Here is a 26,485-nt window from a genome sequence, read left to right on the forward strand (position 1 = left end):
CCAAGCAAGTCTGGATGATCTCTAAGGTCCCTTCCAACCCACACTATTCTATGATTTACTGATTCTATAAGTCTGTGTTGCTATCATAAAATTTTAATTAGAAAGTATAATGGCCATTAATCTTTATTCTCTGTGCTTAGTTTGTAGCATTTCTGATGCTTCTGCACTTCTGAGATTCTTCTGACAACCTGGCTTGATATTTAATGTTGCTTTCTGTCATGTCAGTTAGTACCTGCTCTTATGCTCACTGCAAGAGTGATTATTTTCCTGCCACAGGCAGTAAGGATGGTCCTTGCTAGGTTTGAGAACTGGCATAGGCTGAACATTGGCATTGAGAGTCATGTTACAAAAGCATGAAGCGTGAAGACAGTGCCAGTTCATTCCGTCACAGCTGTCTGAGGTTTCGCAGAAAACTTTGGCTTTTAGCATCATTGATAGTACACATTGGTAGATCTTCCTCCAAAAGTATGAGAGCAAACACAACTGTGCTAGCCCAAATTGAGGCTCAGAATTTGATTCCCAAATAAATACCATGTCTGAAAAATTTAAAACAATTGTTCTTTGTAATATGCTTTTCAGGGTTACACGATAAGTACACAGCTGAGCTTCAGAGCAGAATTGCCTTTTAATTTTACAGTGGCTATAATTCAAGGCTCTTCAGTTATAAAGCCCCCAACTTTCAGGAAGAAAAGGCTTAATCCACTAGATACCACTGTGACAAGCATCTGCTTCCTCGAAGGCATCTTTATTAAAGGAATCAAGGTAGCCTCCTGAGGGAGAGACATCATAAAAGCCCTATAATAAAAAACAATACCTTATTTTCCTTAAACCCTTTTGACCAACATCAGCAGCTTTGTTAGTGGCTTCAATGTTCTTTTGTTTGGAATGAAATAAGTCATGTAGGTAAAGAAGTATTCACCCAGATTTTGACTGGATTTGTTTATGAGATTGTTTATTGACTCACGGAGTTATTTCAGCTCAGTTCCTTTTATAAAGTGAGATTTTGGCAGTCTTGTGTGGAGTTGAGAAGTCATGTTGGCAGCTTAAATTTGAAGTGACAACAGTCACTTCACTTCCTCCACTTTTACATCACATATGTATTTCCCACAATATGGTACACTAAAACTAGGTAGAAACAAAAAATGTCCTCCAATAATAAAGCCTCTTCCAAAAACAGAGCACAAGTGCTAAAGGAGTTGCCTTATAGATGAGGAGGCATGTATGAGTAGATAAAAGCACAAAGGAGAAGTTCTATTGAAATGATATCGCATACCTCTGAGTTTATGAAAATATAGTCCTTTTGTTGTATTTGAAGCACTTTGATCTTAGCCAATGGCAAGGCAAGGGGTAATTTGCAGTGCTTTTAAAGCTAATTAATCTGTCTCATGCAAGGTCTAAGACTTTAGGGTGGCCAGAATCCACAAAGGGCTTGACTGGGCAGCTGCTGTGTGTGTGAGCAGCTGCTCCACTCTTGAATGCAGGCTGCAGAGAAAGGCAGTGGAGGATGGGAAGGGCAAGAGGAAGAAAGTGTGAAGGGCCAAGCATTGGAGAAGAGACAATAGTGAGCAGATTTTTTTCTACCATCAACTGCACTTTGGTAGAGTGCATGATCACGTAAAGAAAACTGAATCTGTTGCTCTTGGGTTAACTCACAAGAAAGAAACCCATTAGGATTTCTGTGCTACTCACTAACAGCAGCTTTACAGGTGTACTTTCCTGTGTTCGGACTCTGGGGCTCAGTGGGGGTTAAGAACTCTACTGTACACTGTGAAGACAGAGTAACCAATTTCAGGAAATTCACCGCCTATAGTAAATCTAGGATGACCTGAGGGAAAATGCTCTTTTTGAGTCATCTAACCTGAAGCAAAAACCCAGAGTGATTATTTCAGATCCAGAGTCCCATCAAAAGAGCTGTCTTTCCTCTAAAGTTGAAGAGAAACAGGTAAGCTTTGTCAAGATTGTTTCAAATTAACCTCTTTCTGAAGAACACATTATTTTCTTCTGCTCTCTCTTGAGAACCTTTATCTCTGTTTCAGAAGCCTATAACGAATGGCTTCAGAGTGCAGACCTCCCTGTCATGGACACCAGGTTGCAGGAGAGCCAGCACTGCTCCTAGGTGCTGGTGATTTTCAGTTGCACTGAAGAAAGTCAGGAGCCCTCCTTTGCCTGGGCTCTGATTCAGAAACAGTGGCAGCACTTACCTGCTTTTGGAGGATCTATTAGGATTGATACCAGAGACTGCGAGAACTATAAAACCATTTTGGAAACAGATCTAAGAGGAGATAACTTGCTTGATGTACCAAGCTCACAAGCATGCTGTTTCTTCATATCCAGCCACTTTACAGCCTAATTAACCTACATTTAATGTGAGTAGCAGGAACCTTAGTCTAGATTTTTGGCTCTTTGGAGCAAAGAATTTCAAATAGATAGAAAAGATAAGTGCTAAGCAGCATCTCTGAAATTTCTTAAGTCTTGAAATAGAAAACTATGATTTTACACTTCTGGTAAGCTGGTTTTGAAATCTCTTTTTAGGATCACGACTTCCAAATGACAGTGCATTTGGAGGCACTGTGGGACCACCCCACCAAACTTCTACAGCTCTTAGAGAGCTCCACTTTCTAGACTAGAGTACTTCACTCCAGTGGAATGTAAGCCGGTTTTACCTCATTTTCCTGAAGACCAAAAGCCTTTATTAGTCAAAACCAGCCCAGACTAATTTGTTCCCGATCTCCACCTTGAGACTCAACAGTCTCTGTGCGTTTCTGACACTTCCCAGAAGTGTTCTACAGTCACTGTGGTTATCCTCATTTCAATTCTACCACGTGAGTCAAAAAGGAGAGTCCTGCCAGGATCACCATGTTTTGTTGGCTTTGTGCTTGCTTCTGCAGTGTTCATATTCTAGTGCCTCACCCCTACAAGACCTTCATTATATTTACCCCAAGTTGGTAATGCCCACTATAGTCCTAGCTGCTTCTCTTAGCATTATGACACTTAACAGGTTGTTTTGGGAGCATTCACACTTTGTCACAACCACACTGTGTGGCTGAACAAAGCCCAGCAGCCAGGCAAAACGGACTTGGATTTCACCAGTGCAGAAGCTGGAGTCCATGAAAGCATGGTGAGAAGCAGGACAACTACCTTCTTACCAGTCTGTCTCATCTTATTTTAAAAGGTTGTATCCAGTGAGAATATTATTCCAGTTAGACACTCAGTGATTTTAAGTCATCCATTTCCTTACTTCTGGATTTGAAAATTGGTAACATATGTAATGAAGAAGACTACCTACTACTCTTTCATACGTTATGCAGAGGCCTGACCAGAAGAGCAGTCATCTGCCACAGCCCCCCAACACCCAGGCCATTCTTATTTTGCTTTCTGAGTCACGTAGCACCCTGTTTCCATAAAGTTGGAGGAGTTGCAATCTCTTTTCTGTTTTTTTCCATAACTGCTTTTTTTTTTTTTTTTTTTTTTTGCCCTCACTGATGTGCAGCGAAGTGCACAGGATCTAAAAAATTAAATCAGCACAGCTAAAATTTATCTCTGAGCAGCTTTAATATGAAATATAAAATTGGCTTTGGATAGGCATCCTGCCATGATTCTTACTGAGGGGGAGAGAGTCGAGTTGAGCATCACACTACTGAAGAGCGGGGATTGAATAATTGAGCTGGCTTGCTTTTATAGTGTAGTACAGACTATTAGCAAGTTTTAATCAGTGAATTCTTCAAAATACTGCTGTCTACAAAAACAATGGATTAAAACTTATCCTTTGCTGAAATCTTCAAAGCCAGAGGATAAAACACAATGTAAGGTACAAGGCTGGAAAAAAAAGAAAAAAAAAAGGATAAAAAAAAGACTCCTTTGCAAAGCTTTGGGTGCACAAATAATAAAGGAGGCAATGTTAGCACATACAATCGATAACCTTTAGCTAGCTGTATTTTGCCTAAACAAAGCTTGAAAACTGAGGAAGGTGAGTGGGGTGGTGTACACAGATCCAACTGCGGCTTGTGTTTGTGAAAATCTGCCCAAATTGCCTGTGTTCTGCCTCACTCTACTGACAACTCAGGGCAATAAAGCAGAAGTCAAATAGCATGCTTCGTCTTAGCTTTGCTTTCTGAAACTGTGCATGTTAACAGTCATGAGAAAATGTATCAGAAGAAACTAATGGCTTCATTCTTGGGGTTTGACAATAGGGTTTTAATACCCTACAGCTTGCATAACTTGCACACTATTCTGTCCTCATTCATCTGTTTATTTATGAGCAATGTTTGTCTGCCTAGAGTAATAGAATAATATTCTCACTGAATACATCCATTTTAAAGCATGATGAGACAGACTGATAAGAAGCTGCAACTCAGAGAAAACTTACAAGACAAAATTATCTGCTGTACTAGAATATTTCAGCATTACCTTTATTTAAGCTTCTGGAAATTTGTCGGTTCTTTACTGAACTTAGCAAGTCAAGGTTTTGTGCTTGTGTGAGATAAGTGAAAATGAGCTGTAAGGTTTAACTGTCCAGTTCAAATAGAGAAGTGTAAGGGAAAGAGTTAGTAAAAGAACCTTCTTTGCTGTTGAAATAGTGTGTTTTAATAAAAAGGAATGATTACATTTCAAGGTCAAATGAAATGTAAGAATGAGAAAGGCGGTCAGTAAAGGTAGATAGTTTTCTGCTTAGAGTTAAGTTTGCAGTAAGCGCAGGGCTAAATGAGCATTGAGCTTATTTATTATGCATAAAATAACTCGTGACAAGTGGTGCACTCTGAAGGAGTCTGAAGAGATGCTATTAGACAACAGAACCCATTTGAGAATTACTATGGCAACATTGACAGCTCCTCAGCAGAGAAGCCCATCCGCTACATGTCTGATTGCCCCTTGAGCTGGAGGTGATTTAATGTATTTCTGAGTTTGGATTTTATGAACCCTGGGTAGACATCTCAGATTAGATTAAGCGCCAAATTGCACAACATACTTAGCATAATCAAGAAAGCTCTTGTGATTGCACTTATTGTTAAAATTCCCCTCTACCAGATACAAAGAAATAGATTTGCAAGGCTTGCTACACCTCCCTGTGCATTTCCAAGTCTCTTTCCCTGAGGAAAACACTGACCAGTTACTAGATAAGGAATTCTTAGTGAAAGCATTAGCCAAGGCTTTGGTGAAGATATAGGAGTGTTAACGTTGCCTGTCTCTAAAGTTGTTCCATCCGAGTATATTAAGACAGAAATCTTTTTTGTATCTCTGTGTAACATACATGTTCTCAAGAGGTACAGAGAAAAAAACTGAAACACCGATATGTTTTCCATTTCTCCTGTTTACTATTATCCTGTTAGGACAGAGCATCTGTAGCTTGATTGCATTTCAGTTTAATTAGTATTTTACCTTCATTTCCATTACTGTGGAAGGTCATTTATAATAATAGCAGCAATTGAACTTGCAGCTGCCATAAGATCCCATAAGCAATAGCAGTCGTTCTCCCCTGGCTTCCTGCTGTCCTTTGTCAGAGAGGGTATTTTCTGCCTTGCTCACACAGAAATACTGCTGGGTTCCCCTTATGGAAGATAACTGTTTTCATAAAGGGTTCCCAATTTCTAGATGAACCTTGCAGTTATTTGTGCTCCGCATACACTGGAAATGTCTGGAAAAAAACATGTGCAATAATTTCATTGTGAGTTAACTTGTTGACTTCATGTCATTGGATACTGAGAGAAATAGTCGAGCTATTTTTAAAAGGAAATGTTAGCCAATCCTGTAAACACCACCTGCAAGAACCGACAGAGAAGTTCAAGGTTCTCAGAACATAGGCTGTGGGCATAGATGATTTTCTAAGAGAAGAAATTTGCTTCGCAGAAATTTTGCCAGTTTACCTTTCTGTCTTCCTGCACTCCCACATCTTTTTCACCCACTTTCCATTTATTTTAAGCAGGTACTTTGGGTCAGAGTCTAGAGGCAGAATCACTGGCATAGTGAGACTTTTGCTTTCAGCAGGTATCGGAAAATGCTGTAATAACTGGAAGTGCTTCAAAGCATGTTTTGCAATACATTCACCAGTCCTAGAGAAAGGAAATCATTGTCACTCTTCAGACTTTGTTTCTAATTCAACTGAATAGCTTTAATCTCATCCTAAGCAAATAACTGGTATAAAAAATAAGAATGGAAGGGAAAGATGAACAGATACAAATGAAGGGTTTTCTTACTGGTGTCACAGAGTTAATTTACAACAGATGTTTCCAACAGCGGAAACAATTTGCACTTAGGCTGGTAAACTGGGTGCCCTCTATTTCTCTGTCCTGAACAATTAAGACATGAGCTAATCTGGCAGCTCTACTCCCACCATTACCAGTGCTCACACCTAACAAACCGTTTTATGCAGCTGGCAGCGTGCTGGAGAGAACAGTTGGTTCGTGACAGACCTTCACCAGCCCTGTTCTGTGCTCCTGACAGCAGCTGATGGGAATCACAGACCTCAGATCTGGTCTGCTCAGCTGAAGTTGAGAAGAGCCCTAGCACATAAGTAACAGCTTTGTGCTGGGCCACATGAGGAGATAAGTGCTTAAAGAGTGCATTTAAAGAGAGTGAATGATGGTGTAGTGCACTAAGTACACCTAACAGTACTGCTGTACTGTGTGCTTAGGGACAGCTGGACAAGTTCCCACCTCTCAAGTCAGGCACAGAAGTCTTATTTGATTGTTATATATATTTTTGTAATTATGGCAGCTTTGACATGGGCTTTATAGATTGTTCTTTCCTTTTTTTTTTTTTTTTTTTTTTTTGGACATAATGCAGCACTGAGGACAATGAAAGACCCATGACCCAGCTGCAGTTATTTGCCTTTCATTATAAGTTCTGCCATATGCCAAGCCAAGCCAAGAATTTTGTGTACTTGCTCAGCAGTCTCCTTACTTCTTCTGTCTCCAGTGGGAGAGAGAACATTTACCCAAGCTGAATGAACAAAGTCTGTAGACACTTGCTTCAATTTGCTTTAGTCTTTCAGTGTGTACAAGTGATGCTCATTAAATAGCAGAGGCTTAATCACACATACATGATGAAGCTTACGAGGAGCTCTGAATGACTTGGGAAGTTTCATTGACAAAGGAAGGGTTGGAGTTTGCAAGCTACATTTACTTCAGTCTCTGGCTGCCTTCAGATAAGTTTGAACCACACTGTGGAAGGGAGAGACAGGCAGACAACTAAAGATGACCTCTTCATAATTCTGACATTATCAACTTTTGAGTGACTATCTTACGCTTACTACAGCTATAAGAGGATTTAGGCAAAAAACCATTATGGTGCAGTGAGTATCTTCCTTTAAAGTCCCATAATTCTAAACCATTTTGGTCCCTTTCCACACATTGTCACTGGGCCTGAACTTCACCCTCTTCTGCAATCCGAACATCGTGGCCATGTACTACTTGAACTAAATTTTTCAAAGGATTATTTCTGAAAGAGATTGGCTGTTCATGTTACAGAAGGTTCCCCTAGCAGGAGATCCATTTTAGGGAGGTTCCACTTCTTAGTTGCACCAAACACCAAAACATCTGTTTGCAGAGCTATACTCCAGCAAAGTAACCCACCAAGTAACTCGCCCCTTCCAGCTAATTGCCAGTTCTGGCATGGTAAAAATCAGTAAATCTAAACAGAAGCAGCAGTAGGTTAATCTCTAGAGCTGCTATGAAGTGGTAGAGAATTCCTTGTGGTGGTACTATAACATCTTGCTACAATATTGACAGCTTAGAATTCAGTTGCTGGCTGTCACAATTAACTGTGTGTAATTATTTCATCTCTTTGAAAAATGAGAGGAAATGCCAATTAGTTGTTTTCAAAGTAGGAGGCTGTGGCATCTTAATCATTAACAAAGCATGGGGAGTGTACAGAAATAGGGGAGCTGAAGCAATAAAAGTAAATTTTATGGTTCTGATGTCCCACATGCTTTTCACAAGAGCCAAGAAAGGAGAAAAATCGCTTCACAATTGCAGAGAGAAAGAAATCTCATAGGCTTCTTCAATCCATGAGAAGAGAAGTGCTTTCACTTTCACTAAGGGCAGAGTTTCCTTGTTCTCCTGGCAGCTTAAGGACATGAACCTACCTGGTCTTTGCTATGGGGTGGTTGGCCTTCAGTGCTCCAAGCATAATGCTCAGGAGCACACGCAGTACAGCTGGAAAAACTGACAAGATTTTTGTGCAGTTCAAAGTAATCTAACAGGTTCTGCTAAACCAGGACAGCTGATAGATAGCAGATGGTTGGCCAGATTTTGGTCTATTGAATTACTGACAAGATCCTTGGTGAAAGACGGCAGCAAAGTGGTACAAAGCAATGATACTGTGGAGCCTGCTGAAAAGAAGGGGTAAATATGAGAGAACATAAATTGGCTGAAAGTAGGAGTATGGGCCGTAGCTGCATGGCCTTGGATGTTCTGATTCACTTCCAATTGCATGCTTAGATTCGGGTGCAGATGTCTTCTGCAACATCTCTCATTGCAGCCCTGGGCAGCCTGCCCTAAGTTGGCCCCTAAAGATCCCTTCCACCTGGACCAGTCTGTATACAATAAGAAGATGTGATCAGGGAAACAGTGGCAATATCCATTTCAGAAGCACAGAGTTGTGAGGAATTCATCATCAGAGACAGAGTGAGTACTAATAAAAAGGCAATATACTGGAGTTGCCAGACTGACAGGCGCAGGACCTGAGTAGATTAAATTTGCTGCATGCATACAAACAAGTGTTTGCAGAGATTTAATTTATAAACATGAGAAAATATGATTTCATGAAATAAGCAGCTGATAGTAAATCAGCTTGTTTTTTACTTTGGGAATATAATGGAGGAAAAGAAAGATCCAGTAGCCACAAGGCTTTCTGTGGGAAATGAAGAACAGAAGGAACGCTGCTGCAGATACTGTATCACTTGTGATTAAGGCAAATATTCTTTGTATCTATGTATGCGATATTATTTTGGATCATCCCTGGTGTTTTCTACCACTTAGAAGTAATCAAAATGGAATTTGGTGAAAAAATAATTGCAATTCCTCAGGGCATTTTGAAACAAGAGGGAGCAGACCTCCCAGTGTTATATGTCTCAGTTTATGTCTCAGTTTTATTTGTCTCTGCTCGTAGGTTTAGAAATATAAATAGCTTTTGAGAGAAAGTGTGTCCCTGGCTACCACATGAAGAATATCTGAAGACAAATAAATGCAAACTGGAGCTAGCTGTACTCTGGTAGCAACCAGTTGCCTTTATGGTAAAACTGCATTTTGCTCTTAAGGAAACCTGAATGAAAAGCTTGCATGCCGTTTTGAGAGCAAAGGATCTCCCTTGTGAGTTTTACTTCACATAGATTTTGTTCAGCTGTTTAATTAACATCAGCCAGGGAGTACCAGGGAGGTCACAGTGAAGGGCAGCAGCTTGGGCATGTTGATTCTGCTTCTGCCCTGTGCTGCTGTGAGCACTCCTTATCTAAAAAAGGCCAGGACAATCAATGCCTGTAGTCCCTGTCAAGGAATGAGATCCTCTGCTGCAGTCAGTAGAAGCAGCAGTGGTTTAGGTCTGCTTCCTGCTTATGTCAGTGACACACATTCAGTGGACACTTGCTGAGGAATGCATCCTGAAGAGCTTCCCACTACCATGGTTCATGGCTCTTTTGACTTCAGGATCAGCGTTCTCCATCTCTCTGGGATAAAGACCATCTCCAGCAACCCATTCACTCCTCCAATGTTGTGAATGTTCTGCCACTTTGTCAAATGTTTTGAGTGAAGAACATTTTGGTTTCACCACTGTAGTTTATTTCCTGTGATTATCTTCTGATTTGTTGTTTGTTTGATTATTCTCTGCCTTATTCTGCTGGTTGTTGTATCTACGTGCAGGCACTGAGTGCCCTCAGGTAGTGTGCCTTACCTAATTTCCAAGGGTTTCCTTTTTCACCGAGTGCACTGTGCCACAGCTGCCCCATGTCTCCTGAATGCCTGTTAGAAAGTACTGTTCCCTCATGTACCTCTGGTCAATGGAAACCAGTCAATGCTTGAAAATTATGTTATTTTGTGTTTAGAGTCTTTATTTAAACTTCTTCCAGGACACACTTTCTTACAGCTTTGACACGAAGTGAGTGGACAGTGTCAACAAGTAAAATCATGAGCCTGGTGATGGTCACAGAGTACCCTGCATTCAGATAAGAGTAGAAGTCTTGCAAAAATACTTGTTCTTGCTTTTCTTTTCTAGGCCAGTTTTTTTGTTTGTTTGTTTGTTTTTTGTGAGTTTTTTGTTGTTGTTGTGTTGTGTTTTGTTTTGAGGAGGGGTTTTAGGAAGCAGCAAGAGATAAAAAACCCTTCAACCTGCATTTTCAGGACAGCCCCAATGGTCTCCAGAAACCAGACACCACACCACTGGGCTGTGGAGTTGTCGATTGTAGCTTGCTGCTGGCAGTTTCATGGGCTGGGATGATCTGGCCACGTGCAGAAGTGTGGGCAGGGACAGCCAAGTGATGGCATGGCTGCTCCCTGGTACAGGCCTCAGCACAGAAGCACGGAGGGTGTTCTGGTAAGGGGCCAAGAGGAGCTGGACTTGGATGGCCCTTCAGTTATCTGGCATGTGATCAACAACAAAGGCACATAACACTGAACACTTATTAGTCATTGTTTCTAACTACAAGGTCAGACACTTCTACCTCCTCAGGGCTGTCTCTTTCAAATTGTTTGGAAAACCTTCTTGAGCCAGAATAAATGTCTGAGAGACAGTTTTACTCCAGTTTCTCCCACCTCAATGCCTACATCTGTGAAAGTTATAGACACAACACTTTGTTTCTGTCTAGTTACTTACCATTGGCTCCTGCCTCCTCATAAGAGCACAGTTACAGATATGCCAGCGCTCTGACAGCACTGATACAGTGGTCTGATTATTCCATGCCGATGGACTATTGGAATTGCCACGTGATATTTTGGCAGTGTAGTTTGTGCAGGTGTGACTGGCAATGCTGAACTGCCAAAGACAACTGGTAAATCTGATACCAAAGACTTCAGCGTCAGGATTTACAAAATGAAACTGCTGCCAACAATTATAAAGAGAGGGATTACTAGACACTGGAGAAGGACTGTCCCTTGGCTTGTTGTTTGACCAGGTATTTTGATTCTTTTCCACTTTCAGAGGAGAGGGCAGGTTGGGAGAAAGACAGGGAGAGGGAGAACATCCTATGAATGTTTTCTGAACTATTTTGTGGGAGGATCGTGTGAGAAGCGATCAAACTCTTTAGAGCTCAGAAACAGAATTTTTAGCAACAGGATATGGAGCTGTTAACTGGAACCAAACTTTTTATGCCAGTATTAGTGAGTAGTGTTGAAAGCTCATGCAAAATAGGACAAGCCAGACCTCTGCCTTTTTTCTTCACAATTGTTGCTCTTTAAATCATTGTCTTCTCATGCAAAAATTGTTTTCTTCATCCATTGTGCATTTCCTAGAAATCTGATGGAGGTCACATATGTTCCTTCTAAGAAAAGGAAGCCAGGAGCAGTACCAGTTCTGAAGATGTGGCCTAGTCCTTTCTGATCTTAGTGAACAGCAGCACACATTTTTTTCATTAAAAAGGGCCCAAGGTGTTTGTCCTCTAGCAAAGATCTCATCTTTCTAGTAATAACATCATATGTTATACAAGACATGGAATAGAAGTAGCTATAAATCTGGTTCCCTACCTTGTGGAGGAGTGTTTGAGCAGTATGATTTACTTTGACCAGCTGGTCTGTGTACCTACAAGATAGTGATCAGCCTGGAAGTATTCTGTGTTTTATGATATTTCTAAAAGAGGAGTGAGAAGTGGCAGTGGCTGTTTTCGTTGTTTGGAGAAAAGCAGTTTACTGTGATATTTTCACCAGCTGACAAATTAGGTTAGCTGTTCATTAAAAACTGAGGAGATTGTGCCATCACCAGCAGTCTTTCTTTCAACATATGGATTTCTTAGCTCTCCCTTCAAAACTGATGTGAATGAGCCAGCTGAAAGTAGAATGGCATCTGAAATATGTATAATTGAGCTAACTTCTTGTGTAAGTATTGTCATGATTGTTATCACCATCTAGTTCTGTGATTCTTTTGGCATGCCATATAAATCTTTGCAGAGATATGCTCTTTTGTGTGTAAAACAAATATGGAACATGGATGCTACTGATCAATTTTTATTAGTAATTTTGTGCATATAAAAAGTGTACAAAATGGAATCAGATGAAAAAAAATGGAAACCTGCCCGGGTTTATGTTTGTTTTTTTCTTTTGTGAGAGACTTAACTGAAAATCTAACAGGAAATTAGACTGGAAGTTTAATCAGCTGTGTATATCTTTCTTATAGCACCCCAAATTGACTTTTTCAACTATCTGGGATTTCTTGTGGATTTAAGGATATCGAATACGATAACTGAGCTTTACTGGCCAAAAAAAAAGGCTATTTCTCTTAGAGTGCATGGAAGCAGAGGATAAAAAACATTTTGTATTGTTATCTTAAAGAAAAAAATGGAAAGTTACGGAAGCTAAACCATTTGTACACAGCTCCATTGACGGTTCATTTCTTGAGTCTTTCCAAATAAACATTTAGAAGCATTGCTTTTTCAGAGGCAGCCTCTAGAGTATTTCATCATGTTAGCCAACTGTTCCACAGGAGTATAAATCAATGGCAGCAAACCTTTTACAAAGTCCCTTTTGGATTTTGCCAGCTTACGTTACCTGGTACACAGTCTGTGTCTGGGAAAAATTACCCAGAACTATCTGCTCAGCTATCATTTGGTGGTTTGAAAGAGATCAGCCTGTATGTAAAATCAGAGAGGAGGAGAAGGAGAAGCATTGAGTCTTTCTGTCCATCCTAGTTAGAGTGGGACTCTGGGGTACTAGGTCCAAGGTCACACACAGCTGCTTTCACTGACTTGACTCTAAGGAGAGACCTTCATGCTGTGCCAGTTGATAATGTGGTTTCTTAAAACCACACTTCTTGCCCCAGAGACCTTGTCAGCAGTGGATTGTCTTCCTCCATGGACTGATATTCAGTAGTTGTCCAAATAAGGAAAGAAGCACTTGTACATTTGAAACTGTGCTGGAAAAGGTACTTAGCTGTTTATGTGTGACAGGAAGCTTTTAAAGCGGACAACCTGAAACTGGTGAGCAGTTTCTCTTTAAGTTTAAACTGCTAGAAATGTTTCAATGTGGACAGAAGAAAAAGCTACAAGGAAGGAATCCCATACAGGAAATAATCTAAGGCTATGTATGTATTACTGACAACAGCAACAGGGAGATATAACATCTTAAAATTACATTTAAATGAACAGATTATAACTCTGTTTACCTTGATACCAAATGCAGTATCGTTACAACCACCATCACAAATGGCAGCTAAACTTAACTATTCATTTTACAGGCCACATTCTTTTCCACAGATTGCTTGAGTACAGTTTATTCACCCACTAGTGCAGTTGGCATCTGCAGATTTAATATAATTTGAAGTCTTATCAGTCCAATAGATGGAGTCATCTGTATTGCAGAAAAGGTTCTGTATAGCAGCTGCAGATATTCAGTACCTAGCAGAGGGTATTTTCAAGAGGGGACAGATTTGAGTAGAACAGATGAAAACACTGGAATCATACGTCTTCAGGGCAGAGTACATTGCAAGAGAGATTTGGCAGATAAAATGGATGGAGAAATAGGTGTTTTCTACAGATTTTAGTATGCTAATGGTGCAACTTTTGTTTCAAAAATTAAGTATATTTTGCAAAAAGAGTGATAAGAACGCTAGGAGAAATAGTAATTTCTGCTGTATGGATGTGGGGTTTTTGAAGTTGGTGCAAACTGCTTGTTTATAGGGTCTATGCAAAAAGAAAAGAAATAGCAAAAGATTGCAAGAGAAAAAGCATGCTTGCATTAAAACTGGAAGGACTTCACCCTGATTACCTGATGATATTCTGTCTGTGCTTTGTTTGTTCAGAAAAAGCAGTGTTAGAAGTGTTGTGGAAGTGGATAGACTGAGATTTGCAGCTTGGATTGGAGAGATGCTCCTGGCAAGACAAACTGTCACAACCCTGTCAGGACAGAGCAGTTGTAACCCATAGGAGCTAAATATTTGTGAAAACAATTTCATCCTTCATGCTTTTCAAATCTAATCCTATTTTAACAGTTTTCTGAATATATCAGATGATTGATATTGTCACACTTCATATAAAATATATCATTCTTGTTGCAAGCCGAAATCTTAGACAAGGCTACACTTTTTTTTGTGGTTCATTTTATCTATAAGAATAATCCATCTAGTTCTCAGTGACATTTCCTAAATATAGACCTAGAATTAATTTTTAGGTTATTTGAACTTGAATATGCACATATAGATGTGTCATATTCATTTTTAAATATGCTACAAAGTTCTGTAAATGAATATAGGATCAGAACCTTGTGAAATCATAGAACCATCTAGGCTGGATAAAACATTGAAGGCCACTGACTTCACCTTCCAAGTCCCATCACTAAACCATGCCCCTTAACACCACCTCCACACATCTCTTAAATACCTCCAGGAATGGGCACCCCACTTGTGCCCTGAGCAGCCTGTTCCACTTTCTCTCTAAAGAAATTATTCCAAATATCCAACCTCAATCTAAATCTAAATGCATGAAAGAAGAACAGATATGTTTAGTTATGTGTGTATTTGGGCTAGTTTTGTAATAAACATCAAGGGATATTCCCAGTTACTCAGAATAGCCTCTTATAAGAGATAGAGTGGAAAACTCACTACACTGAAAAGAACTCTTAGATCCTAAATTTCAGCATAAAATGACATCAGAGTTTTTTCTACCTTTGCAGATGCCTTGGGCACTGATCAGTTGAGGCCTTAGTCCAATTTAAATGATATTGTATCACCTATGATTATTTGCATAATCATAAAATTACTTTAAAAGGGGAAAAAAATACTGACTTCTGGTACAGCAGGGATGCCATTGAACACTTTAAAAGTGGATATCTACCTTAGTTCCTAAAGGACAATCTATCTTCAAATCTGCATGACTTGAACTTATAGTCCATGTGAAATTATGAAGCTACCCATGTTACATATCACTTACTGCTGCTAAACCCAAAGAAATAAGAGTCAACTCGGGGGAAACAGCAAGAGCTGAACTTGTTCTTTCAGACACCAGCTGCAGAAGATTGTTTTGATATGCTTCCACTTGTGCTGCATTATTTTCTCTGTCTTTTTCTGTTGCAACAGGCCTTGAATAGGGGCATCGCTGCTGTTAAGGAAGATGCTGTGGAAATGCTGGCCAGCTATGGGCTGGCGTACTCCCTGATGAAGTTCTTCACTGGTCCGATGAGTGACTTCAAAAATGTAGGTCTGGTGTTTGTGAACAGCAAGAGAGACAGGACCAAAGCAGTTTTGTGCATGGTTGTGGCTGGCGCTGTAGCTGCTGTATTCCATACCTTAATAGGTAAGGTCACTTCAAATCTAATTAACGCATCTTTTAATTTACTTCCCTTGGCTAGTATTCAAACTAATTAATTTGTTCTTTTATGATTTTATGGTAAGTGCAAGGGAAAGTGCAAAAGAGATGAAAGCTTGGACCACTATCATGCCGAAGGCATGCGAATTTTCAGTAACATTTAAACAAGTTATTAAGTGTCAGATTTCACCTCCAGGGTTCACCTGCCTGGCTGCTCAATTTGCTCATCTTTTTCAGTCAAATGTGTGAGCAGGACTCTGGGAAGTTTGACAGGCTGTGTGAAGCAGATAGCTCAGTGTTAATATAAGGCAGTGTTGATCAACTTAGCAGTATCTGCCCACATTTGGCATATCGCTTTGTGACAGAACTGCAAAGTGTTTTAGGGAGATCTGTTTGTCAGAACTTAGTGGCACTATTGGTGTGTTCCCTCTGTACTGATCCCTTTTCTACTTATGATACAGTACAAAATTGTAAGCGAGTAGGTGCCAGCAACCTCATTAAAATATCAGGTATTACGAGTGCTGATACATCATCCACTTCTGTTGGGAATTAATTTGTGAGAGATGAAGTAGTTGCTAGGAGTACTTTATGCCAAACTGAGGTCAATTCTTTGAGTTACTCTGAAGCAAGAAAAATACATAAGTAACCCTAAACTGAACATAAAAAGTGAAGCAACTATGGGATTTTACTGTTCCTGAGAGCCTGGAGAAATATCATATCAACCCAAGCATCAAGCAGGATGTTGGCCAAAACAATGGGACCATAACAATAAAAAGCCACGTGATGTGGAAGACTTAAAATCCATCATCTCCAAGAACTGCATCAGACCGTCTGCACCTTGTTGTTCATTCCATGGAATTGAAACCTCTATAGCTCAACAGTGAGGAAGGGAAGACATCGGAGGAAGAAGCAGAGAGGTTCCACAGGTACAGTTCTCAAAGCTGGGAGCTCTGTGGAGGGGGAGGAGGGAGTTAATGCAATAGCCTGTGTGGAGCAAGTGTGGAGGCACTTATTGGTTGACCAGCAGTAACTTTGAACTGCTTGGCCAGCAGCAGAGGATCACTCTATTGCTTGTGAATGGAAAAGCAAGTTTGAGGGGAATTTTGAGAATTGCTGTGAAATTAGGAAGTGGTTTGGAAATGGGGCACCATTTGCTGTCAGACACTAACGCGTCTGAAGAACAGCACTTGCTCAGCATGTAGTTTCTGCCTGAGTAGAGCAGGTAAACATGAATGCTCCATGCTCTTACCCTGTAACAGGGTGTCAGCTATCGTTAGTGGCTCTGTGTGCCTCCCAAGCATTCCAGATTTCTCTATTACTTCACCACAGATACAGCAGTCGTATACAGTTTATTTTTATTCTATGTTACAGTCATAATAAATGCTTTCAATAATGGCTTACTAGACACGGCAAGTCCATGGCAGGGTTAAGCTGTTGCTAATTTTCTAACTTGAATCCATGCATTCAAGTCAATTTATTTCACCAGTATCTATTGATCACTTCCTCAATATGTTTACAGTTGAATCTGTTTCAGTGAGCCACTGTTAAAAACTTGGGTCATTAGAAAGTTTGGCTTTCTGATTTCTTTGCTTAGAATGTTTCTTCAGCCCCCAGAGCTGCTATTCTAGTTGCACACTTGCTTTCCTGCCATTCCTGGTCAAAGTTTTTGGCTTAGCAAGCTGGAAAAATGAAATATTTTCTAGTCATTCAAAAATTCATTTTAAACTATTATAGATTTTAAGAATATTTGAAGTGTAACTATCAAGTTCCCAGGTAAAAGACATAGCTGGATTTTCCATGTGGGACTTTTTATTGAAGGGAACTGTTTGGGCAGCCACTTGAAAATATGCCAGCTAAGTCTTCTGGTTTTGCCTGGAAATAGAGCCCTGCTGAGTTCAGAACCTCTGAAATACCCTCTGTGTAGGTACTGAAAAATAAATAAAAAACAATGGCTGTACTTTCCATGCCTTAAAGCTGTTAGTTTAAAAGCTTTCCGCAATCTTTCAGCTGCTTATGGTGGCAGACTGCAAAATATTTTTTAGTATTTTAACTTGTCTCTGCCTGAAAATACGCAAAGGCCACAGCAGGGACTGGCAGAGCGCCCAAGAGAATGGAGTTAGTCAGATTCTAGCACCAATTGCCAGGGTGCAGTGTTGCCAAGTTTTGTGTTTCAAGTTTCCTTTGAACATGTTTCAAATCCTAATTATTCTTTTCTGAACCTCAGATGCACAGCTTTCCTAACAGAAGGAAGAGAAGGAGTCCAGTGGCAAACAAGCAACCTCTTAGGACTTGCAACTACTCCCCAACATCTGCAAGCCTGTTACAGACTCTACAGAAGACAAAAATTCAGGTTGCTGTTCAGCAGATAAAAAACTGAAACGAACACCACTCTGGGGACTTAATTTCTTTTATGTGCCATATGTATGGGAGAAAAGAAGATGGCATGACTGCCTGCTGTGGATTGTGAAGCCCAGGAGATGGAAAAGGAAAGAAAAATCCCAGTGAAGCAAGAAGTACAGAAAGTCAGAAGGAGGAAAACAAGTGATGGTAGAAACACAGTGACCACAATGAATCACCACATTTCTGTGATTGAAACTATTTGCAGTTTGTACTCACAGCTACTCACAAATAGCAGTCTCTACTCCCTTAAACTATCAAAATGGACCGTTTCACCCACCCATCTAACTTCATTGCTTCAGCACCAGCTGCCCACTGTTGCTCCCTAAGTCATCACTGCACCACATTCTAATCTGCAACAATCTTACCAGTAGTTCCTATAATTCTCCTGTGCAGGTAGCAGTAAGAACCAAGAAACTGATTGACATGACCAAAAAGAACTGAAATGATTTTTCTCTTCCCACTTTAAGTGCTGCTGTAAACCTTGGTCAGTACATTATTCCTGCCTTTGCTGTTTCAGTTGTTATCTAGAAATAGAAGATAGTATGCTGCCTTCCTTCCCTTGTGCTATTTTAGGAGCAGCTACTGCCAGCAGTTTAGTTTCCTTGTAGGAAGGAATGTAAAGCATCTATTTATTTCAGAGATTGGCTTTTGAGTGGGAATATTGAGCTATAAGAGAAACAATTCAAGATGATAAGCCTTTGTGCGCATATTTTTGGCATCTTAATAAATTACGAACTTGAGAGAGAGAGAGAGAATGGTGCTTTCATTTATAGAACATCATGTTCCATAATGCACTTCATAGGTGTTGTTCCTCCGTACTAAATGAGGCCCTTTAGCTCTTGTGTCATATAGGATCTGCACATTTTCTTTGGCAAGCAAACAGCATTGTTCAGTGCTTCACTGATTTACTGAGAAAAGGTGTACTGCAAAAGTGTATCTCCTTTTGCTTGCTAATATTACTTTCTACACCTGTCTGAGGTTCTAGAAATGGCAAGAAGTTACTTTGGGGAAACGTCCTTTTTGCTTAAGTAGACACCGTAGACTGGTGTCTACTGCAGCTGATGAAAATTCTATAATGGATCATTTGGCATCACCAGGAAAAAAAAGGTGGGAACTTTAGTAACAAGGCAAACACATCAGACTGACTGTCCACTAAGTGTATGTAAGTGGCCCTGTTGTTTTGTTCCAATTTATTACTGATGTGCTAACAGACACCAGCCCCTCATGCACAGATTGCACAGGTGTAAAAACTTTATCAGTTGTTAGCAGTTTTTTTGAACCTGCATGCATAGTCACTTCATATATGTGAAAGATCTTTCAGTGATTAGGTATCATAGTGGGGCTTGTGCCAAAATGAGCAATTTTTTCCAGTCAGTCTTGTTCTAACCTGGCCACTGTACTGTACTGTACTAAACTTTTTGCCCAGGGAAAAGATGATAGCATAGGATCACAAACCAGAATATAAACCAGACTTGCTTTTTATTTTTGTCGTCAAAGAGATGATAAAATGTTATTTATTAAAAACAGTTTCCTGCTTCAGCATCTTCAAGTAGCTGTTGCTAAAGCAATGACTTCTTTCCCCAGCTGACCCACAACTTTCTTACAAAACAGGTGCAATTTCTTATCAGCAAAGTATTCAAGGGCAAAGGAAGAATGAAGAAAACCTATGACCACAGCATTTGTTGATTTTAGAATAGTAATTGTTTTTTAGTTAAAAGAGACTAATTTTGAAATTTGCAAGATGCTGGCTTACCCAAAGGTAAACCAGGGGCCTTTTGACAGTGGCAGATTAGGAAAAAATAACTCAATTTTGCAACTATGGCTGATCACAAAGGACAACAATTGCAGTTATCAGTATACACTGAGTTTTTCCTGAGCTGGTTCTCTTATTTATTTATTGCTTTGAGCAAAAGAGAAATGTGGAGCTCAAGACACCCAGAACATCTGGCCTTCTGCATGTGGGACCCAAGCTTCTGCTTCTGCTATAAGTCAAGCTAATCAAAGACATAAAGAAATCTATGTAACCTGTGCCATCTCCAAATGAAGACTTGCCATTAACATTTCTTATTTTTAGCAAATTAGTATTTGCCTACCTACCCAAATTACTTAGCCAGTTTTGGCCCTGTGAGACATCATTCTGAATAGCGGCAGAGTCAGTTTTTATTTCTCAAGTGTCTAAATTCATTTTTAAAACTGGCACCAAAGTATGAATATGGAATACATCAACAACAACAAAAAAAGCAACACTTTAACCCCAAAACATAATTATTTTTTTATTATTATTATTGTGAAAAGCAAATATTGACATTTGAGGTTTTGTGTCTGGAAATAAGTGGTATCACTTCCTGTGAGGGTTTCTTTTTGTTTTCCTATGATGTAAGTATAACATGCTGGAGTGTAGACAGCCCCAAGATGACTACAGTGCAGCTATTTGTTTGAGACTACTGGCATCATTAAGAGTGTGTTTGCTTGTTTCAAGGATGTCTGAAGTTTATGTGGTAATAATTGGCTCATTGCAGAAATCAGTGTAGAGGAGATCCAGTTAGGTGCACAATATTTCAGTATCATTTTGTAAGCTTCTGGGTCTTAAGACAGAACTAAGAAAGACAAAAGTAAAAGTTCCTGCTTAAATGCTGTTGTATGAGAAGCAAAACCAATCCATGGACATCAAAATAAATGAGTTATTACAAGAGCAAACAGGCAGTTTATCTTGGAGTTGGACTCTGTTTTGGCTGAAATGATGCAAGGAATGGGAAGAGCCATCTGCTTTAGATTCGTGTGGTGTTCTTCAGCCCTGTTGTCTGTTATTAATTTTGTACCATGCTTCATAATAAGTATGTAAGGTTGCCCAAGGTTAAGTTCTAATTGCATCAGCATTCGCTTTAATCACAGCTCAGAGACACACGCCTGTATATTTGTCAGTGCATCTCAGCTTTTTGAATCCTTCTTTCTGAGAATGGAAGCATTCACTAACATCAGCAAAAGCGATCGTGTGCTTTCACTGGCAGGTAGAAGAAAATAGTTAAGTATTTTAAAACTATCTTTTAAGCTTAGTTTAGTCACTCCACTATTATTTTAAAATTAAAGTCACAGTAGAGTTGATTTCTTTTGGATGGGGGAGAGGAGGACGGATCTTAAAGCTTACAAAGCCTGGCTCTGATATCCTTAGAAATCCTAAAAAATTGGTGCTGTGGGCTGTGGTTGTGTAAGTCCTTTGAGAGTGCCCTGCCAATAAACTACAACCATGTGGTGAACTGGGTGTTCCTAGACATGAGAGTAATTCAGCCTTTGACCCTGCTGATTCTGTGAAACTTAATGTTTACTTAAACTCTAAATAAATAAATAAATAAATAAACATACTAATAGCTTTTAGAGCCAAAAAAACTTTTTGTTATTCATTTTCTAAGCTCTTTAGAAGTCTCCTTTATAGTAGGAAAGAAGACCAGAGGGTAAGTGTGTAGAAAACACAAATGTTGACTCCTGTGTCATGATGTCTTCCCATCATTGCACTGATGGTGACCCCTCCACAAAAGCAGGCTCCTCAGCAGCTGGATGCAGATTCTCTTTGTTTCCTTGTGGGGAATAAGACTGGTGTGTTCCCTGCAATAGTTTTTAAGCTTTTGTGCAGGAGGAGTTTAACACAACTTCAGCAGGACCTAAGAGAGAAGTCCATGAGCCTGGCCCTCATAGGTAGCTTGCCTCACATGCTTTCCAAACTTGTTCTCATTCATTCAGGTAAGTCAATTTAGAAACATTGACGTAACGTCCTGCCACAAAAAAAGCAGCTTTTTACAAGGTTAGCATACAATAATCCATATATAACAGACAGTTTTCAAAGTACTGAGTGAAAATTAGAGTCTGGATTGTGCAAATATATTTGTGCAAAAATAAGAAGGGGCTGTGGTTTTGTTTGTGTCTAATGTGCTTAAGGAACTAAGCTGGACTCTCTGAACTCAGGAAAGTCTGAAGTTCTCTCCCAATACCTTTTGAAAGGAAATTAGTCCAATTGTTGTGGAGAGGCTCAGAAGGAAAGCTCAGCTCACCAACTTGAGGATTACTGGGTAAAATGAGAGTCTGTGAGCCCAACTTTAGAAGATAGGGACCAGCAGAGGGAAATGGAGAGGTTTTATTATTTAAATATACTTGGGGTGGTGTGAGCCTCAATCCTGTCTGGATTGAGTCTGAGATTTGTTCTCAGTGCTATTGGACTACATCTTTCTTTTTGCTCCCTTGTCAGTCCTTTAAACCATTTAGCTGCTGTATGCCTAAGCCATCATGAAACAATGATGAGTTAAACTCCTTTTTAATTGCTTCCAAACACTGTTTATGAGAGTTATTTATGGGCTAAAATGATTGCACAACTAGTGCAAGTATTTGTGGATCCAAAGATGTGGCCTGCTTTCATGAAAAGGATGACTTTCCTAAAGTACTCTGTTCAATTATACTAGAATTGCTATAAACTGAAAAACAGGAAAGTATTCACACTGGAAATCTTTATCTTAGGAGAGACACAGACAGAAGAGAAGTGAGGTGGGACTAGCCAGGTATAGGTTAATTTTCAGCTACTTGCTTTGAGAGTTTGACTGTACAACTCAGTCATTCTTTTGACAACTATTACAAGGGTGTAGTTGAAGCTATGTGATAATAAGCAGATCTATAATATGATTTATAGAAGTTGAAAGCTGTTTGGATTACTGAACTATGCATATTTACGCAAGTCCTGAAGTTCAGGCATGCTAGCCATAGCTAGTTCTTCCTTATTCCATATCATAGTTCTGTCTTCAACCCTGCACTTGAAAACTAAAATCTGGTGAGAAGTGTTTTACCCAGCACTAAAAACTCTCCCCAGACTGAAAATGGACAGCAAATAGAGTGATTCCCAGCAGTGCAGAAAATCGTTTTCTGACTTGTGGTTCCTGAGATGCCAGCTGTAAACAAGGAAGGAGAGTAACAACTGTTAGAGGCTATGTAGTGCCCTGACAGTCCCAGCAGAGGTGGTCATTAGGCAGTGAGGGAGAGGCACTCACAGGGCATAATGAGTGTGATTTATTGCGAGCCTCTGCAATTCATAGTACTCCTTTTATAGCTTTGGGCAGGTTTACAGGTAATGTCATGAGAATGCAGTGGCAGTAGAGGGTTTCAGGATTTATAAGGCACAAAACCCATGAAATACACAGCATCTGGTGATAACAGCTTTTCTAACAAAGAGCTCTGAGTTAATGAAAGAGTGGTAGATTTTCTGGAATAGCAGTGTGTTCATTTACCAGACAGATGTGGCATTTATTATACCCATCTCCCTACCCAGCCATTTGTTATCACTCCTCTGCCAAAGGTTACTTGGAAAAGGATTGTGAAAGCACTCCTTAGTGATAAACAGCAGCTGGTGAGGCTGTAACATCCTGAAGCCCCTGCAGCTGTTTACTGAGTGGATGCTCTCTGATCTCCTAGGCATCCTCCTCTTTCAGTTACTTTGGGGCATCTTACCCAGAATCCATATATAATCTTTATTATTCATTCCTATTCTTATATCTCTACAGCGTATAGCGATTTGGGGTATTACATAATTAATAAGCTACACCATGTGGATGAATCAGTGGGAAGTAAAACTCGGAGGGCCTTCCTTTATCTTGCTGCCTTCCCTTTTATGGATGCCATGGTGAGTGCATGATTCACAGCTGAATTTTAATATGAATGCTGTTTTTTTCTTTGGTGCCCTTAGTTTGCAAAGTCTGTTGTTGGATGGGAAAATGAAGGTCTGCAGGAGGAAGGCATGTCCTTTGCAAGCAGTAGTTCTGGATATACACTAACATGCCATCTTCTGCTACCTGGAAAAAGCATCTGGGTGGAATTAAACATCCAGAGATCATGACAAATGTGAAAGTCCTTAGTTTCCTTGTCAGAGTTAGTGTATATGCCTGCTGGAAAGCACTGATCGTCTTGTGACGAGCCTCACAGACTGTGTGTTTTTTCAATGCAATTAGCAGTGGAAGAGTTTGATTTACTGAACATTCTCAGATTACTTGCAGAGCTCACAAGGAATAAGCTCAATACTTTTTCTAAGCAAAAGATATATGTTACCATCATTTTGTGCAAGCACAGCTAAGTCCAGCATATCTCAAGTGCGTGGGCTGCTGCTCTCTTCATCACCAGGCTTACTGCATGTGGTTGGCACGACGTAAACAACAATATGGCAGCAGTAATTCACTCCTATACTTCTATATAAAAGTAAAAATGATAACTTTTTTTGTGGCATGCCTCCACTGCTTTCTCCTCTTAAAACAGTAGCTGACAATAAAAGGATGTTGATTCATTAGATTTTCTTTTCCAGATGGGACTCAGTTTAGCTAATTAATTTTATATTTTTGAGATGCATCCAATGTGAGAATGAGAAGAACAACTCTTCTGATAGATTGTTTAGTGTGATAATCTGATAAATGCAGCATCTGTTTTATTAGGACAGTTTCTTACTGGCACTCCTCCTCAGAAATTTCTATGTAATTAGTAAGTTTATTTCCATTCTTCCTTCTAGCCCAGGCCTAGACGAACTAAGAGTTGCAGTACTTTCTCTGCACTGCTGGCTTAATGTTTACCCAGGTTCACACCAGATGCTACTGTTTTTTGTGTATAATATAGTATACTGAAAAGAGCATTCTGGGACCTGAAATCTGTAACAAATAGCATGATAATTTCCCAAATTCTGTTCCGCCTTCTTTTTTTCAGGCATGGACCCATGCTGGAATTCTTCTGAAACACAAGTACAGTTTCCTGGTGGGATGTGCCTCCATCTCAGATGTCATAGCTCAGGTAATGGCTCCTCTTGGCAGTCACTGTTTCCATTGTGCTATGAATTAGATGCTTTCTTAAGCACTGGTGCTTTTGCACGGAGATTGGCTTCTGTCACTACCACAGTCAGCACACCAGGATCGCCTTTTGCATGCTGCTCTCCAGTAGTTTCCCCACTGTGTGGAAGCTCTTTGCAGACAGCTGTGGTGTAGGCTGGTCTCTCTTGGCTGGATCAAGTTAATCTTGATGCAGTGTCAGAAGAAAGGAACCAGGGCAGTTTGGCTTAGGGCACCTCCAAATACTGTGTTGGGATGGTTGAGAATCAAGTTATATATACTTGTACACCTGGGAAATAGAAAGGTCAGACCGAGAGACTGATGACTGCTACCAGTTCTGGGGCTGATGGGTGGCTTTGACAGAGACCTTTCTCCCCCATATACCTTCTCCCTCATGCTTTGCACGGTTCTACTGTGATCCTGAGTGGAGTATGTAGGCAGGGAAGTGAAGTCTTGATGTCCACACATCAGTTTTCACATGCTGTTTAATCTAGTGAAACACAGAGGTGTAAACCGTTTTCTGAGTGCCTCTGTAGCACTGCTCTTGCTAGTGGACCAAAAGACGAAAGCCTGCAGCAGAAGCCTTCTGTGCTGATACCTCCTGGGTGGAGCAGCGAAGACCAAGCGTTTGAATTTCCATTTGTGAAGGAGGTCTTAAATATCCTGTTTGCTTCGTACGAGACACGCTTACAAAACAATATTCATATGCATTGCTGATGTCCAGTGCTGTACCTTATGAGAACCAATATAGAGCCCTCTTTTTAGAGTATTTATAAACATATTATTAAATGGAGGATCCCAGAGCCTGTAAACAGTTACCGTACTATCCCATTACCAGCTGAGGGAGTGACTGGGTAAGGAAGAGTATAATAATAGTACAGCATCAAAGGAAATATGAGGTCATTAGCACTTAGTTCAATTTTCCATCACATTTTCTTCATACAAAATAGGAGAAAACTATAAATCAGGTTAAACTATTCAGTCAGCTGTTTTTCTATGTTTGGCATGTCTGGTCCTCTGCAGTACTACATTAAATCCCTGAAGATAATACTAATTACTCTTAATGACCTTAACACCCAGGCTCTGCTTTTGTTCTGACATGACTGACCTTAGATACATGTCAGGTCATCTACACCTAAATACAGAAACTGGAATTCCTGTTTTGGCCATGGTACGTGTGGCCTTTTCACAAGTGAGTGGGGTGCCAGGCTCATGAAGAATAAGACACCTGTCTCCAGTCTATAAAAAAGTATTGCACAGAGCAAGAGCAAATCCAGAAGACAAAATGTAGTGATTCTCCACACCCTAACTTTCCTTACACCTACATCTATGCCTTACGCAAGCAATAGGTGCACAGGCAGTAGATAATTCTCCTTAAATAGCTTTGTGTGCACAATTTGTGACTGACTTTGCATCAGTTTACTGAAGAATTCTTTTGTGGGGTTCAAAAAAGCTATTTTACAAATCCTTTCAAACATCATGGCCTGCTTAATAAATATGTGCACAATGTGATTTAAGCATTTCTTAAGCTCTAGCAATAAAAGACAGAACCTGCCCCTGAACAATGTGTTTTATATTTCTTGGAACTCATGGAACCTCTTGCAGAGTTATTCTTGATGCTGCTGTTCACAAAAGCAAATGCAGTGGGCTTCCCAGTTGTGCCCACCATGCAGAGACACTAGGAATTTAACAGGCATGCTGTCAGCTCTTATGGAAGAGACTATGGAAGAGAATAATATTGTATTAATCAATTCCTTTCATTTTCTGGATTGAGCATTTCATTTTGCATGTTGTAATTATGAGCTGTTCATTA

General features: G+C 40.0%; 1 protein-coding gene across 2 annotated transcripts in view; it reads left to right on the forward strand.

The window, feature by feature from the left end:
* ANKH (ANKH inorganic pyrophosphate transport regulator) overlaps window positions 1-26,485 on the forward strand; it is a 118,919-nt gene that overhangs the window by 60,274 nt on the left and 32,160 nt on the right. For both annotated transcript variants that reach the window (XM_052704054.1, XM_052704053.1), the window contains exons 2-4: window positions 15,205-15,421; window positions 23,371-23,489; window positions 24,554-24,637. In XM_052704054.1, coding sequence (XP_052560014.1) covers window positions 15,250-15,421; window positions 23,371-23,489; window positions 24,554-24,637 — 375 coding nt within the window. In that variant the 5' untranslated portion in view covers window positions 15,205-15,249. The remainder of the gene's footprint in view (window positions 1-15,204; window positions 15,422-23,370; window positions 23,490-24,553; window positions 24,638-26,485) is intronic.

This window comes from Tympanuchus pallidicinctus, unplaced genomic scaffold (assembly GCF_026119805.1).
Source record: "Tympanuchus pallidicinctus isolate F22 unplaced genomic scaffold, pur_lepc_1.0 scaffold5, whole genome shotgun sequence".
NCBI lineage: Eukaryota > Metazoa > Chordata > Aves > Galliformes > Phasianidae > Tympanuchus > Tympanuchus pallidicinctus.